The 18,034-nt window shown below is 47.7% G+C and overlaps 1 protein-coding gene across 2 annotated transcripts in view; it reads left to right on the top strand.

Moving 5' to 3' along the window:
* Positions 1-18,034, top strand: part of PPP1R12C (protein phosphatase 1 regulatory subunit 12C) — a 1,267,429-nt gene that overhangs the window by 913,616 nt on the left and 335,779 nt on the right. For both annotated transcript variants that reach the window (XM_078655015.1, XM_078655016.1), the window contains one exon: positions 13,187-13,317. In XM_078655015.1, coding sequence (XP_078511141.1) covers positions 13,187-13,317 — 131 coding nt within the window. The remainder of the gene's footprint in view (positions 1-13,186; positions 13,318-18,034) is intronic.

Genomic DNA, 18,034 nt, shown 5'->3' with positions numbered 1-18,034 from the left:
GTGGATGTGATACTCCAATCTCTTGAGTCTGAATATTTGTCCTCGGATCTGGCTACTTCAAGTGATTCGTGTCTGAGGACTGGAAGGTTAACAATTAAGAATTGTATGTCCATTGCAGTGGTGGTGGTGCCGCCTACATGCAGCTCTGTTCCTTCACTTCCAGGATGGTAAGACAACAGCATGGTGCCACACAGCACCACCCACTGGCACACAGGAATCGTTGTTGGGAGAATTTTCCAAATCCAGTCTGGCTCCTGGAATGTAAAGGTGAAGAATCTGCAGTTAGATTTTCCACCAGCAAGAGGATAGCCAAAGGTAAGTAACTTGTTCTCCGGGCTGCAGATTTCCTCATTCCTTAGACATGTAGGCAGCTGTTTGTGTGATAGGGGCTGCAATGTAGTTTTGAGAAGGGAATGTTTGATCATAAGAATAGCGGCTAAAATTTGGAAAATGTTGCCTGTTTATTTTTTCCCGATTGCTCTGCATAATCGGGACATGATGGATGCTTCACCTTTTCAATACCTTCTTGATACATGGACAGATATCAAGTTTTCCGGGGCCCCTACATCCAGTGTAGAATTACTCAATTTCCTTCAATGAAGAAATTTGTTCTGGATCCTATGATCCAGAACAAATGTGTTTAAAGCAGAGGAAGAAGGGGGACTGTCCTTCCTTCTGGGCAGGAAGCCATTGATGTTGAGCAAGAGGCCAAGCACCCAGCCCGTAAGCACTCTGTACCAAAGACTAAATTCATATGTAGGACCACAGTCTGCCTCAGACACAACAAGATCTGCGATCTAAACTTCCAAACTGTCCCCAGACCAAGGCCAAGCATAGCTCCTCAGGGAGCTGGGCATAGATCCCAGAATCAGAAGAAAAGGCTCAGGCCTTTAAGTCCTGCTCCACTTGCAGAAGCCGCTTGACCCAGAGAGCCACCTTCAATGCTGAGCAAGCCTTTACCTAAGGGTGCCAATCCTATCACCTTCTGAGCTGAATGATTAATCAAAAGGCCAACCTAAAATGGCATTGAATCCGATGTTTTGTCATCTCCAACATAACCGAGGAATCTAGTCATGTACAGCAGACCAAGGACTTCGACAGGAGACAAAAGGTAATATACAACCACCAGTCTACAGGGAAGAATCTAACCAAGCCTTCTGCTTCCGAGCCCACAGACGCACCCTTTGATATATGAGAAACAGAAGTTGACATTTGAATTGGAGTTACCTATAACAACTGCCACCACCACGCCTGCAGACTCCTCTTCAAAATCCCCTCCTGAATTTCCTCCAACAGACTTTTGCCCCATCAGTCCATATCACCTTCAGTACCCATACTATGAGCATCCAAGGAAGGGAGCAACCATTAAGAGGACTGTTGATCTCACTGACTAACACGGTCTAGACCCTTACCCCACTAAGGCTTCCTTGCTTAAAGACTACACTGCTTACAAAGTGGTCAACAAAAGTGCGCCCACCATCACAAGATGTGATGCAAGTGGTGCAAGAAGTGGATGACTTCATCATAAGGACCTTGTCAAAGACCGAAAGATAAGTACACTACCAAAAACATCCAGGAAGTAGCTAAAGCCACATTTATCATCCCAAGGGTGGGGGAAAAAATCTAAATAGCATCCAGAAGACCCATTATGTTTGTGGGCAAGATCCTTCTGACTCGTACATGGTACACAAGGCATGCAGACATGCATCAGAAAAGGGTGAGTCACTGCCACCCTACAAAGAAAGTAGGCAGACTGATGGCAAGCATGTGGCAGGGGGATTTGTCACATTTAGTGTATTCTCAACTCTGTAGACATGCTCTCCCGATCTGACAGACACCATTGCAAGGAAATAGATGAAGTCAACAGGCATATCACTGTAGCACACAGGAACCGGGAAGAAGAGCTAATGGCTAAAGGTAAGGCCATATGTAATGCTAATATTAGATGAGCCTTGAATGCCGCAGAACCTTCCTCCAAAGGCATAAACTTTAGCATCTTGGTATGGCAATAAGACCGGCTCAGACCTCTGGTTTCCGGCCTGAGGTGAAAGAGCTCCTTCTTAATGCACCTTTTGAAGGGGAGCATCTCTTTGACCCTCTAGTCGATATGATGCTCTGAGAGATCAAAAAATACACTGACATAACTAAATCAATGTGTGCCATTCACGTAATCACCCAAAGGTCCACCTGTTGGAAGCACAAGACCAGAGATTACTCTAAAGCTCCCTCGTCCACCCAAAGACAGTGCTCACTGCTCCAGGAGCAGTCCTTTATTGACACCATGATTTGGTGGTTACAAAGGCAGTGGCTGACTCAAGAGGCAAAGCTTTCCTACCCATGTGCCTCACCTTAAAAAAAAAAATTCACTCCTATTCCATCTCTTCCTCTGCTCCACACTCCCACCTGCAGTCACACAACACATGACTTGACAAATTAGGTACAGCACGGTTACTGACTAAAGATTCACTCCACCAGATATTCCGCCTCAAAGCCACATCTTCAGCTCAGACTATATCTGGCTGCTCAAAGAGGAGGTGCAGGCAACTTCTAGCAAAGAATGAAATCAAGTTGGGGTCCTCACACCAGCGCTGCAAAGGAATGTACTCCCTCTACTTCCTAATTCCCCAAAAGAGTAGGTCCCTCTGACATATCCTAGTACTTCTGCCACTGAACCAATAAATCCTGTCTGAGAAATTTGACGTGACCACCCTCCAGGCATCATCCCGTTGCTCTGTTTATGGGAATTCATGGCAGCGCTGGACGTAAGACACCTACTTCCACATTCATCCAACACTGCATCGGTACCTCAGCTTTGTGGTAAGTATATATCTGATAGAGACTACTAGCTGTAGATTCCTTAACAGAGAATTATCCCCAGGCAAAAGGCTGGATCCGGAAAATTTCTGCCATTCAGTGTCTCCTTGCGGGGCTCCGTCCTCCTCCCCCTCTGTAGGCTGGCTTGTTGATCCTCCGGGGCTTGACGGGAGGTGTTATCCCACCTGCTCTTGGGCTCGGGTGTCTTGAGTGGCCCATTTATGTTTTGTGTGGCTTGACGTGCCTTCGGGTCTCTTGGTTGGCCCCTCTCTTCTGTTGGCTGCTGGGTCAGCCCTTTTTTGGCAAGTGGTATTTTTTGGCTGATTGCTAAGCTGTCTGTGGTTCCTGCAGCAAGTCTCATGTTCTTGTTCTCTGATGCGGGATTTTTTCCCTAAGCGTGGTTCCCATGTTTTCTTTGGGACGTGTCATACCCTAAGTGGGGTACTTGTAGCTATTGTATAGCTCTGTTCTATGCTGGGGTAGTGAACTCCCCTTGTGGGCTGCTCGCCTTTCCTGGCGTCGCTGTATGCCGCTGATGCGGTTCTTTGTTCTTGTCAGAATCAGTGTCTGTTGTTTCAGTATCTGCTGCATCGCTGGACCAGCTTTGGCATGCCGTTTTGCGGCGTTGTGCTGTGGTGTTTCCGCCCTTTTTTGTCAGGCGTTTCGGCCTGGTCCTCTGGTGTTCCTGGGGGGATAGGATTTTCACGTAGTTTCCTGGGTTCTGGTGGACGGCCTTTGTCCGTCCTACATATTTCCCCTCCTCTTCTCTTCTTACAGGTTCCACTTCTTTCATGGGTCAGGTTTAGGTCTGAAACGACCTCCCTTTTGAGGTTGTTCTGGATTTCCCTGGCCTTTGTCTTCGTCTTGCGCTCGGCGTGGTCTGGGCGCTCTGCTTCATAGTACTTGCCGGCTGCGAATGCCTGCTCTTTCTGGTCCACGGCCGTAGGACTTGGGGTGGACCCTTGTGCTCCTGCCTCTTGGGCTGCTGGAGCCTTGCTCGACTACTTCTTTCTTCTCACGCCTGCCTTTCTCGACTGTGGAGCCGTTCCTGCCTTGTCTGCTGCCTTGGGGCTGGGGCCGGTTCCGCTGTCCCTTTCACGATGCGCGGGTGTTTTCCTGTGAAGGGCTTGCCTCCACTTCTACCTCTTCCCCTTGGAGTTTTGGGGTGATTATTTTCTTCCTCGGTACTCCTCTACCTTTGTCTGTCCCTCCGGGGCTCTCTGGCGGATGTTCCTGGTACCTTGGCTGGGCGTGGGGGTGTCCTGCCTCCTCTCGCCTTGCCCTTGCTTCCTTCTGTTTGGTGGGGATAATTCTACGTTAAGGAATCTGCGGCCGAAGGTAAGTAACTCGTACAACACTGCCAGTTCAAATTTCTGCCCTTCATGGTCACTACGGCTCAGAGGGTTTTCACTAGTGTCTAGCAGTGAGCGCAGCACATTTTTGCAGAAACCGCATTCATGTCTTTTCATAACTAGATGACTGGCTGATCAAGAGCAGCGTCAGTCAATAATGCCCAGCGCACACTCAAATATCTGTGTCCTTATGCCACAAGCTAGGATTCACCATCCGTGCCAAGAAGTCTTACCTCCAGCCCCAAGAGATCCAGCCCTTCTTGGTGTCCAACCTAAGCGGTTCGACCTGGAAAGCATATCCCAACAAAGAAAGGGTGGTCGCATTCCAAAATCTGCCTTTTTTTTCAGACCGGATGTCTTTTATGCATTGCCATAGTGCCACACACCCATCCACGCATTCACCTTTCTCAAGAATGCCTCACGAGGTGATGGGCACAAGCAGAGGGCACTAAGAGAATCTGCTGTTGGTGATCTAGTGTTGATTTAGGGCAAACATAAGTTTTCTCTTCTATAGTGAAACAGCTACAACTTGTTGCTCTGCAGGCCTTTCTTCAACCCTCTCCAACAGCTGGCCGTTACTACTGATGCCTCACTCAAAGGGTGGGGAGCTCACCTCAACTGCATTGACTGGTCAAGGTAGCTGGACCCCACAATACCAAGGGTATTGTGGGAAGCTCTTGGCCATCACTCTAGTCCTACCAAGTTTTTTCAAGCTCATCCAGGGCAAGACAGTACTCAAAGACTGACATTGCAGCAATGTACTTCATTCACAAATAAGGGCATCCACTCTCCCAGGTGTGTGATTACCCAGTAGACACTCCATAAGATTCAGAAACCAGGAAGTGGTTGGTGCGGAGCAGGCAAGCCAGTCTTCTCAGAATACAAGTCAAACAAAAGACTCAAGTTACTCCCTGACGGAAGCATACCTACCACATAGGCGGGTAGAAGACAAACTGACGAAGGCACAGAGCTTATTTCAGCTTGCAGAGGCAGCCAAGGCATTCCATGATGAGAGGGACCGACTGAACACTTACTAATAACACCCTCTAAAGAATTGCACTGTGTCCCGATCAAAGCCCTTACTCAGCTCTGAGGAAGACCTTCGTGTAAAACAGCAGGCCCCTTGAGGTTCGAAACGCGTTGGCATATTGTAATAAGTGGTCAGGAGGCGAATATCACCACTCGAAGATCGAATCATGTGTTAAAGAAAGTAAAAATTCAAAAAAAATGTTTCAACCAGAAAACACACTAGGGGAAAATATTTGCCCTCCCTCCCACTCTTCTTGTCCATGACCACCTGGGGCCACCAGATACCTTTAGGATCAATTGCCTGAGTGTAACACACCGCCATATTTATTGTTTTTGAATTTTATGTTGACACAAATGGTTTTGTGTTTTATGTGTAAAAGACACGATGTATGTAAGTGACTTTCAGTAAGAACTGTAGGTCACAATTCCTGTGTTAGTATTGCAAATAATACTAGACAAACAAATATTTTTCTTTTTGTTCTAAGAATCAATACATGGAACAACCAGATAAAAAGAATTAATGATAAATCAAATAAATGTCTTGTCTGTCATAGTATATTCTCTGCCTGTAAGTTCACAGATGGTTATTTTGAAATAAGGGATAGACAGACGCTACTATAAGACTAAAATCATTAGAAAGTGAGAGAGATAGAAGGGGGTCTTAAGAGTGAGGAGTGGAAGAGCACACCAAGACACAAATCAGTGGTGTTAATTGCCCTACGGTCCGTGTAATGTCTACATGTCGACCTAAGTAATAATTCAATTCATAGTGGAGGGGGCACAATATATGCATGGTAGTTTCTTGGTCCAGCCCCCTTTTCACCTAAACAGGATCATCCCTGAATATGTTGGACTACACCATAGATTTGGCCTTGAGCTATTGTAACAATCCACTCTTAAAGCATTTGCTGGGGGCGGACAACCTTTACATACATCGAAAGCAGAACACAACAGAAAGTCCACAAATGGGAGCGGACCCCAAAAGTCTCCTCCAATAGTACTTCCATCATTGGGGCACTCTGACCATCGACCTGTTTGCCACCTCTGAAAATGCAAAATGACAAAAAAACTTTGCTCGCAGGTACCCACAATCCATGGGCAAAGCACTGTGGATGAACTGGTGTGGTCTATTTGCGTGTGCTTTTCTTCTCTCCCTCATTCAATACATGGTGAATAAAATGAGGAAAGAGTCCATAGCTATCATCCTACTGGTGCTACCCGGACCAGCCAACCCAGGCGAAACACCATACTGCTCAACTTAGTGATTTGGAATCTTGAATCCTCTTATTCTGATACTTCAATCTCCCAGAGGAGAGTATGCTCATTGTGTGCAAGGCCACTGTGCACGCCTACTGTGCAGTAAAGTGGAAAATGTTTGTCCACTACTTCAGCACTAAACACACAGACCACCTGAAAGTCTGTCTCAGACATTATGAGCTAGCTAATGTATCGCCAGAAAGCAGGGTTAACATATATTTCGGTATACATCTGGACACAGTTGTAGCATACATGCAGAACAGGGTACATGTCTCTTCTCAACATCTCTGCTGTTAAAGTAGTCATGAAAGTTCTTATGACAGTTGTATGTTCAAATATGACTCCAGCCCCTGTGTTGAACTTGAATTTAGTTCTCACAGAGTTAATGGGCTCACCCTGTGAGTAACTATACTCCTGTAATTTGCAGTTCTGGTCATGAAGGTGGCATTCTTGATAGTCGCCTCCCTCAGCCACAATAGTGAGTTGCAAGTTTTAACCATGGGATAACCTTTCAGTCAGGTCCATAGGGACAGGGTGATCCTCAGAATTGGCCCAAAATTCCTGCCAGATGTAGTATAACTAAACAGTAATCAAATAATTGAATTGCTCATCCTCTTCCTGTATCTAGACTCCATAGCGGAAAGGGCTTTACACACACTAGATATTAAGACTGCTCATGTACTACATCAACAGACTAAGTCCTACCATAAAACAAAACAACTTTTCATAGCTTTTGGTAAACAATTCACTGGATGTCTGGTTTAATTTTGGTGTGGATGGTGTAGGAGAGCTCCTGATGGCATATGTCTCCTGAGATGGTTCCGCCTCCTCTTTGTGGAACATTATCTCTGGATCTACACTAGACCCTATTCTTCAGCTCCATTGGGGACAAGTTGATAATGGAAAATGTTGGAACAGGTTCCACAGGGTCTTAAGTATTATTTTACTTAGTTGATTCTAATGCCTTTTATTGTTTTGGGTCCCACACAAATATCTTGATAACAGCACCCTCAATGTTATTCATGGCCTCCGATCTGAAAGTCTTCAAAATGTCTTCGAGCAGAAAAAGTAGGAAGCCACTCACAAAATATGAATGGTAATTTCTTAAGCTCTTTCTCTAAGGAACTCTGATCTCTTCAGAGTAAACGTAAGCAAGGTCAGACAGCAGCAGAACCCCGTCATTTGTTTAGACCCAAAGCAGGGCTTGATCCTGTACGAAAGTGGCTCTTTATGTACTGGACCAAAGTAAGGTGCAGCGTGTATAAAGTCCCCAGTCCCCACAGGTTTGGCGGAGGCTAAAGTTATATATAACCTTACTCTCTAAAGTGGTAGCTTGGTTGAGCAGTAAGGCAGTATCAGAGGACAGTGTAAAGCATTTGTTGTACACACTCAGTCAGCAAATGGTCTTACACACTCGAGAACTGAACTCTAGGCCAATGGTGTTTTAAAAGATGTAGTTGTTTTATTTTAGAACCAACCAGGTATCAAAATATACTTTCTAAGGATGAGTTACTTTAATTTAATACTTTTCATATAGGCAAAAGTTTTTTCGAGTGCAATAGTTGCAGTTTGTTGCAATAGGCAACACAATTTCAAACACAATGCAACATTGAGCTCAAAAGGAATTTCTGGTTAAATGCATTTAGTTACTTTGTAGATTACTTTTCTAACCACAGGACTGGATCCTAGATTCAGTCCCGGGACATGAGCTGTAAACAGTTAAGTAAAAACGTTTTGGTTACAGTAGTGATTTTTAAGGAATATTATTGTTTTTTAAAAGTTGACAAACTTTTTCAGTTGAAATTACCAATGTTATCCTATGGAAGGAAATTCAAGTTGCAGGTAAAGTATGTTCACATTACTTTTGTAATCCAGGGCTGGACTCCTAGGTTCAGCACTGGGACCTCTATCTAACACAGGTAAGTAATTACATTTTGGTAGTTAGTACGATTTTTAAAGAATATTTGTAGTTTGTAAAAATCGACAGAAGAAGTTTCACAGAAAAGGAGTCATTGGTTTCCTATGGAAGAAAATTCAGGTTACTGGTAAGTACGGTTAAAATTACTTTTCAGGGTTTGTGCTGGGCTAAAGGGTGCATCACTGAGGTCTCTCCTGATTACAGGTGAGTAAGTCGAAATTCGTTGGTCAGCTGATTTTAGGTGAATATTTTAAAGTTCCAAAACTCCACACTTAAAAGAATTTCCAAGTGTAGCCAGTCAATGTTCGCCTGTAGAAGAAAAGTGAGTTATCGGCTTCGAGGTAAGTACTCGACTGGCAGAGGTACGGTTCTGGGCATAGACTATGGGGTCTCCCAGGGTCAGGAAGGTACAGTTAATACACCCTCTGCGGCACAGGGGCTGCCGGGTGCAGAGGTAGTTAGGTCCAATGTGGGGCAGGGGGCCTTCGGTTGGTGGCTGCTGGCTAGCAGGCCACGCGGCTGTGGGAGCTGGGCTCCTGGTCACTTGCTCAGGTCAAATGGGGAAGTAAGATGAGACAAAGATTGCACTGCCAAGGCCACTTGGGTGCTGGGTGCTTTTGAGCTGTCCGTTGCTCAATGTTATTCAATGGAGATCTTGAAAAGGGCACAAAGGCTGCAGGCCCGGGGACGGTGGATCTTCCGGAGCGACCAACACTTTAAGGGGTAAGTTGGGATCTTGGAGGGTAGGCAGGCACCCCGGAGTTGGGCACAGGAGGCTGGGGGGCGCCGGGTGCAGGGGTGTCTTTGGACGTCTGGAAATCTTACCTGTCGCGGTAAAAGGGGCCCCTGGTTCTGAGTCTGCAGGTGTCGTCTGGATTGTCGAGGAGGATCCTTGGGCACTGGATTCCAGGTATCGCAGGGGGGACATCCTCAGGGTCTTTGTCCACTTGGGCACAGGCCGGGCTCGGTGGGGGCAGAGTGGGCTGGATTTGTGGTTCCTGGCTGGCACCAGGGGTATTGCTGTTTGAGCAGAGCCACTGCTCGTGGGAGTCCCAGTCTCTAAGAGGGTGAAAGCAGGCAAGTCCTCCGGGGTTCTTGAGGTTGCTGTCCGCAGGAGATGCAGGGATTTATCAGGAGCAGGTTCAAGGATCAACAGGCCTGTAGGGCTGGGACCAAGTCAGTTGATGTCGTCCTCTTGTTAGCAGCTGCAAAGCAGGTCTTCTTCTTGGTCTTCTTTTGAAATCTGGATCTGAGGAAGGAAGGTTCAGGGTGCCCCTAAATACTACATTTAGGGGCGTTACAGGTAGGGGAAGGATAGGGACCAACAGGTCCCTGTCCTGGGGTGAGTACACCCCCTATCCTGCACCTCTCCTGTGGGAGGGGGCAAGAGCCTATCTTCTGATTGGGCAGGGCAGCCCATACTCAAGATGGCCGAAGCCCGGAGTTTGCTTCCTCTCCTCCCCCACATGAGGGGTGGAGTTGGCACAGGCTGTCACACCCCCTTTCCTCACGTAGGGTTTCCTGCCAGAGTAGGGGTCAGAACTGGTGGGGGCCAGTTGCGGAGTACAGCAAGTGGTCTGGAGAAGCTCACAAAGGCGGTATGCCTTTGAAGCTTCCTCCTGCCCATCCTGGGGAGGAGGCCTAGCACCTCGCCCAGGATGTGCATTGTTGAGGGCCCAGGAGATGGGGGCTCTCCACCCAGGGGTCCTGCAACATGTCTGCTGTGTGGCAGCCTAGGCAGCCTCTCAGACCAGACGTGGATTGTAGGTTAGGTTTCAGGGGGCATCTCTGAGATGCCCTCTGTAGTGCATTTTACATTAAATCCCACACTGACATAAGTGTGGGTCTAATGTGCTTAGAAGTTTGATAACAAACTTGTCAGTCTTCAGTGTAGCCATTATGGTGCTGTGGAGTTCATAATGACAACCTCCCAGCACCATATACTCTTAATGGCATCACTGCACTTACAGTGCCCCGGAATGGCCCTGGGTACTATAGGGGCACAGGGCTCATGCACCTGTGCCCACACCACTGGCATAGGGCACCCAGCTAGAGGGGTGACTGATGTATGGCAGTGCAGTGGGTTTGTGGGCATGGCACACAGGGATGTATGCTATATCGACTTTGTTTAGGTCTGCACCAGGACACTCAGTCTGCCAAGGCAGGGTGTGGGTGTCCTAGTGCAGGGTCCCTAAGGGAGGCACAATAAGTGTTGCAGCCCTTAGGGATCTTATCTGGCCACAATGCCCTGGGTACCTAGGGTACCATTTACCAGGGGCTGACATGTGGCCAGAGATGCCAAAGGGGTTTCAGCTTCAATACAGTTTTAGGGAAGGAACACAGGCCCTGGGCACCTGATTGGCAGGAGCCCAGGGCACCCTGTCAAAGTACATCAGCAATTCAGCAAAACGTGGGAGCATACCATGCAAGAAAGATGGCACTTTGTCACAGATCCCTGATGTAGAGGAAGATTCTCCTAGTAACATCAGAGAAAATGTCATTGTGCAAATCAATGTAATAGAATATGCTGTCTGAATAAGCAGGAGTAAAGAGATATTGATGTAGGCTCAGGCAATCTGGCATTTGGTCTAGGCCTTCAGATAACAGTGTTTCCTAGGTGTAGATAATGTAAAAGCAGATGTTTAAGCAGATCTTTCTCAGATAATGAGTACTTTTATCTTAAAGCACTGCATGGCATCTTAATGGACCACTTAACTACTAAAATAAATTATAAAATTGAGACTTTGCCTCCAGAAATTTGTAATTTAACTCTGAACTGAATATTTGATAAATTGGTAAGGTGATCCTCGATCGTACCCCTGGTTGTAATTGTCTTCTGCTAAAGGTTGAGAAAGTAATTTTTCATTTGCCTTGTAGAAGGTTTACTTTGTACCTTGCTAATGCACAATATTCTCCAAAGTCCACGATACATTGTGTAATCCTGACTTCATTTTGACTCTTGGGCGTTAGTGTTCATGCTCAAACTCCTGGCTGTTCTGGGGAGTCGGTGGGTTTAATACTGAAATTAATGCAGATTGTGGAGAGGAAATATTTAACAAATTGTAATACTAATTCGTAAAAGGGCCTTGCCTATGAATTAATGAGCTCTGAATGTTTCCATCTATGGGGAAAATCTTCCAGTAGATATTAAATAGCTACTGCTTCCCTCCTTTTAAATGTAAATGACGTTCATAGTTCACCATGATGGGTATTTTCATTGAATTTGTTTCACACGCGCACAGAAAGGGCTGCTCTCCGAAAGAAAGTGGAGGATTTGCAAGCCATCAAAACAAAGACTGCTGAGGTAATTTGCCTCACTCAGTCGTATCCCCTTCCGACTCTCCAGTAATGTCCGCCCAGTGGATAATTGAATATTCAAAGTTGATGGATAATTAAACTGATCCTCTGGCAATGGTGCATGGAAGTGCAAACCTCTAACAAACCAAGACTTTAAAGGGTGTGTTGTATGAGCTTGGGAAAATGTCATTATCTCCTATGTTCCTGTCCTGTTTGTGAATGAGATTTCTGGACTAGTCTGCTATGTGACCTATCTACATATCTGCCTTTAGGCTATTGCGTAAACAAAAACAAAAGACCGCACTCAGTCACTGGATGAAATCCTTCAACATAGGGACCTCATTCAGCAGCACCAAATTGGTGCAAGGTGTGCTCATTTTCTGCTTTTTATTTTTGTGTGGCCAGGTTGTTGTGAAGATATTAGTACAGTATTAAGACAGGGGCATGCTTAATTACTTTAATTGTGCTTGCCCTTATTCAAGGTAAAAACAAATGGAAGATTTGAGTCTTGCAACTATTTGGGCTCATTCCCAATTATCTTGTACTGGTCAACCTGTTTCAGCCCCTCATAATGTACTTAATATATTGTCTGGCTTGCTTAATACCTTCTATTCTTCCCTAAGTCACTCTACCCAGTGTGAAAATTGAAGGATTGTAACCATACGTTAAATAATGGGCACCCTCTTATGGTAACCTAGCTATCTCTACAGCAGTTGTACAGGTAGCTGGACGGTAGACCATCCAGGACTTTATCATGCAGTACAATGCAGACTCCATCTAGGTTTTCCCCAGGTTTTTAAATAGCCTATAGTAATCCTCCAGTTTCCGCTTGTGTGTGTGCAGACAGTAGGAATTCTATTAATTATTATTAATACAGCCCCTACTAGTTGTAAAGCTGTTGCTAGTAATGCCTCTTTTAGCGGTATTGCCTCCACTACAACTTTTACCATAAATAAGACTACTTGTATTGAAAGCACTGTTAACATCAAATACAACTGTTCAGTGTTTCTTAGAAAACAGTGTTAGATTACTAGTACAGTTTTCACTTCCATTGCAGTCTTCTATGCCTTTAGCAAAGCAAATCCCTCAAAGCCCTCAGACATGAAACCGTACCGAAAAAGGTAATGTTTCTTAAATTTGGTATTAAAATCCATAGTTGTAAATTAATGCATTTGTATGTTTACAACAGTTTACATGGACTAAATGTCCCAGATGCAGACAAGTTCTTGTTTTGTCTGATACTGTTTTTCATCATAAGTGAACCCATCTTATGATGTGCGAAATCAGAGGATTTCCTGTGTTTTATGGAAAAAGCTAGCTTTCCATGTGAAGCTGCAGTTCTCCTTTAAATTGTTTGTTTTGATGTCCTAACCTGTAGATGTTTTTAGTTACTTTTACTGTTTCCCCAAGTTGGAACATATTTTAACACTAAACCAACCATATGTTGGACAGGGTAGTATTTCCCAACACAAAGCAGTCTTTGTTTTGATAGGCACTCACTGTTAGTTTCTTTCTGCAGCCTCCATTGATCCTGAAGGACAAAGCAAAGAGGAGAGTGAATCTGAAAATCGTAATCGTCTGGCAGCAAGGGACCGCCGAAAAGGAAGGAGAGACAGACTATTAGCAGGCTTTATCATAAACTCCTCCGAGGTATGACTGTATTGGGCAAGCCTTACATATTCTTTTATCTGTTTGAAGGAGTTTGTTCTATATCGAGTCACATCGTCATGTACGCCACTATGACTTGCACAGTTCATTAATGCCAACTTGATGAACTTTGCCAGTATCTACTCTGTTGAAGGTTTGTCAGATCATACGGTGGATGAGGCGGCACCATGGACCGAGATTCTCTCAACTGTTTGCTGAGCTATTTCCTTAACCTAGTGACTAAAGAAAGGTAGTCATTGTTAGATATTTAGATAAAGTGAACAATTGTACAAACTCTCTCTTGTACAAGACCGTGCATCTTGTATATTGTATTTATACAATATACAAGTTGGCTAGGCTGCTCGTGAGGAGTTGCGAGTAAAGGGATCGTGGTGGCTTAAAGAGGCTAGATTCACCCATTGCTTTGGGACGCAGAAGTGCTTGCGAGGTGCAGTCTGTAGCAGTGGTCATTAGTCTCCATGTGGATTGGTAGACGAGCACAATGATCTTTGAGGTTATTCGTTAGCTGTGTGCTGTGAGGTTGGATGGAGTGAGTGTAGAGCACACCATAACTGGTGTGAGGAGCATGAACCAATGTTTTATGATGCATGGTCTTGTTCTTTTAAGTATCATAATGGCTTCAGTTGGATTGAGGCATACAGTGCCTTAGAATGAACATGTTGTTGATGCTTGTATCTGAAAGAAACAAGTAGTGATAGATTCCTTACCTTAGAATTACCCCCAGGCATCAGACTGGATCCGGAAAGTTTTCGTTAGCAGTACCCCTGCGCTTCGGTAGGCGGCGGTCTTCGTTGGCGTCGAGATGACGTCGCTGGAGGTACTTAGACGCGCCCACGCGCAGACATCAGTTCTTTTTCTGCGTCAGCAAGCGCAGAGCCTGGAAGAGCAAGTACCCCCAGTCCCTTTTTGGCTGAGTTTTTTCGAGGCCTTTTGTCTCAATTCTTTTTGAGTCGATGGACTCCTGATGTCGTAGGGATGCCCGGCTTTAAGAAAAGTGGGGACTGTCACCGGATGATGTTGGTGACAGACCCACACCGCGTGTGTCTCTACTGCCTGGGGCGCTACCATGACTCAAATTCGTGCCCCGACTGCCGGGCCATGGCGCCTGGTGCCGAAAACTTTGCGGGAGCGGTCCTGAAAGTTGCTGGAAGTCCGGCAGTCTGCTCTGCGCCCCTCAAGGTCCCGGTCCTGTTGGAGGTCGAGGGACCAGTCGCCATCGTTCCTCTGGATCAAAGTCTTCGCACTAGGAGTCAGGTAAGTCGAAGCTTTCCAAGAAGTCGTTGAAGCGTTGTCGCTCTTAGACTTGCCCTCGCCCGTCGTGGCTGAGGTTGGTGCCACCCCCGCGGCTTCGGCGGAGCCTGCGATGTCGCAGCCGGTATACCCTCCCTTTTCGGATGCGTCTGCGATGCCTGCTCAGGTGCAAGAGTTTCTTGCTGCCATGGCCCGACTCTTTGGGCCGTGCAGCCTCCCCGGTGCGCCTAACGGCCCCACGGGCCCGACTGGGGGTCCTGCCCTTCTATCGCCGGCAGCTCTGGCCCCGGCTCTGCATGACCCCCCTGGATCCGGGCTCGGATCCTGGGCGACACTGGTTGACCTCATAACTCCACTGGTGTCGACCCCTCCTCCGGCACCACCTCCGACGTGGTCCGGTGCCACCGCCTGCCCCAGTCTCCGTCCTGAACCGGACACGCCGATACCGGCGCCGATGGGGCCTTTTTACCCCTATTACCGTCCTCATCATTTTCAGCCTGTTTAACAGACTTCGGAGGAAGGGGAGGACTGGGAGTGGTCTGAGGACCCTATCACCCAACAGTGTGAGTATGACCCAGACTGGGCACAGCATTTGGGGGATGCCAGTGGTCTTGACACCTCTCCTGACCTTTGCATGCTGTTTCCTCCTAACGTGGCAAAGGAGGTGGGAGCCAGTTATGCAGTGGTGTTGCGTAGGGCAGCCTAGGCCCTCAACCTCGAACTCCCTACAGTGGCCGTCAGGACTAACCTCCTGGCAGAAGTGCTTCAGCCGGTCGGCGACCTCTTCGGAGCCCTTGCTGCCTTTTAATGACGTTCTTTTGGGCATTTTGTCCAGGCCCAACACAGGGGCTCCTGTGGACAGGAACGTGGCCCGATGCCATCGCCCGGCAACCCCCTCATTTTCTCCAAACACCCCACTCCCGAGAGCTTGGTTGTCCAAGTCTCTGCATTCCAGAGCGTGTTCCCTTCTGCACCTCTGGATCGGGAATCCAAGAAGCTGGAGCAGCTTGACAAGAAGCTGTTTTTACCTGCCAGCTTAGGGCAGCGGTCGATAAACACTGCATGCCTCTTGGGCCGTTATTCTCACTCTGTGGGATACTGATGTGCAGGTGCTGCCTAAATGTCTGGTAGAGGGACGGACAGTACTCTCTCAAACTATAGCAGCTGGGAGAGACACAAGAAAGTTCACCATTCGTTGTGGGCTTGACACTTAAAGTTTGCTGGGCAGCGAGATTTCCACGACGGTGGTGCGTCAGCGCCACACTTGGCGGAGGACAACTGGCTTCTCAGGGGATGTCCAGAACACACTGATGGACATGCCCTTTGATGGCATTCACCTTTTTGGCGGTAGTGCGTTGGAACTCATTGAGGACTCACGGGCCAAGGCCAAGTCCTTGGGCCTGTCTGCCACTCGCCCTCCTCCGCCTTCTGCTTTTCGCTCCTTTCATGGCCCCGGAAGGAGTGCCCCAACACGTTTGTTCCAGAGCCACAGGCCTGAGCAGCAACATCCTCAGCGTGGTTGCGGACGTGGGAACCGCCGAGGCGGTTCTGGGGGCTAGCGGGCGGGTCAGTCCACCTGTGACACTTAAACTTTTTCACATAGAATCACCAATGTTATCCTATGGGAGGAAATTCACTTAGCAGGTAAGTTAGGTTATCGTTACTTTTTCTTACTCTGTGCTGGTATCCTGGATTCAGCACTGGGACATTTCCTGAAAACATTTGAGAAAATGCATTTTGGTCGACACTTAGCAACTTTTTGGAGAGAAAAAGTGTCAGTGTTATCCTATGAGGAAAAATGAGTTATCGGTTTCAAGGTAAGTAATCGGTCTTTTGAGTTAGGCTTCTGGGGTTATACTCAGGGGTCTCCCAGGGTTAGTGATGCACTGTTCTTGCACCCTCAGCGGCACTCGGGCGGCCGGGTGCAGAGTGTTGAGGCCCAATGTTATCCTTTGGGGGACAGGGAGACTCTGGTTGGTGGCGTCTGGCAAGCAGGCTAGACGCCACCAACCAGAGGGTTGTGGGAGCAAAGCTCCTAGGGTTCAGCTCTGGGCAAGTTGGGGACCAAGTTGGCACCAAAGGGGCACCCTCTGCGGCGCTAGGGCAGCCGGGTGCAGGGTGCTGTTTTGCTGTTGGGTGTCGTGTTGATTTCAATCGTGATTCTCTGGGACAAAGAAACACTGCAGGCTCTGGGACGCGGATCTTCCAAGAGGGACCACAACTTTGGGGAAAATTTGGGATGTAGAGGAATGGTTAGGCACTGCTGGGTCAGGCACATAAGGCTGTGTGGGTGTCTGGTGCAGGGGTGCCTTTGGATGTCAGATTTTCTTACCCGCTCTGGTCACGGTGGGGGAGGGAGGGTCCTCGGGATTTTGGCTGCAGACATCGTCTGGAGGCAGGTCAGGAGTCGCCATATCTCGAGTCAGGATCACCGGGGGGACCTCCTCGTGGTGTTTGTTCACTCAAACACGGGCCGGGCTTGGCGGGTGCAGAGTGTGCTGGATTCTCGGTTTCTGGCTAGCACCAGAAGCTGCAGTTTAAACATGTCCGGTGTTCACTGGAGAAACAGCTTGGAAAGTGAATGTAGGCAGGTCCTCCGGCGTTTTTGAGGTTGCTGGCCGCTGGACATGCCGGGGTATCGCAGGAGCAGGTTCGAGGGGAGACGGGCCTGTAGGGCTGGGGCCAAGTCAGTGGGCGTCGTTCTCTTGTTAGCTCTGCCAGGCTTCTCGTCCTTCTTTTCTTGTTGTCGCTGGATCTAAGGAAGGAAGGATCAGGGTGCCCCTAAATACTAAATTTAGGGGCGTTACAGGTAGGTAAAGGGCAGGGACCAATGGGTCCTTTCACTGGGGTGGGTACACCCCCTATTCTGCCATTCTCCAGTGGGAGGGGCCAGCAGCCTGTCCCTGGATGGCTGGGTCCCTCCATCCTCAAGATGGCGAGGACTCAAGGTTGTGCTTCACCTCGCCTCCCCCGCCTTAGGGGTGGAGTTGGCAGAGGTGGGCACACCTCTCTTCCTCACTGTTTTTCCCACCAGGTCTCCCGACCAAAGTGGGGGGTAGAACCAGTGGGGACCAGTTGCTGAGTGCGTCAAGTGGTCTGGAGAGGCTCACAAAGGCGGTATGCCTTTGAAGCTTCTCCTTTGTGAACCCTGCCCATCCTGGGGGAGGAGGCTTGACACCTCGTCCCAGGATATGCATTGTTTCAGGCCCCAGAGAGCAGCAAGCTCTCGACCCAGGGGTCCAGAAACATGTCTGGTGGTGGCAGCCACTCAGTCAGGTCACTGGGAGTTGGTAGAGATTCAGGGGGCATCTCTAACATACCCTCTGTCATGCATTTTACATTAAATCCCACACTGTGTGGGTTTAATGTGCTGAGAAGTTTGATATCAGTGTAGCCATTATGGTGCTGTGGAGTTCGTAATGACAGCCTCCCAGCACCATATACTCTT

This window comes from Lissotriton helveticus, chromosome 7 (assembly GCF_964261635.1).
Source record: "Lissotriton helveticus chromosome 7, aLisHel1.1, whole genome shotgun sequence".
Classification (NCBI taxonomy): domain Eukaryota; kingdom Metazoa; phylum Chordata; class Amphibia; order Caudata; family Salamandridae; genus Lissotriton; species Lissotriton helveticus.
Note: the sequence above shows the minus strand (reverse complement) of the source record. Positions and strands in the feature narration are given on the sequence as shown.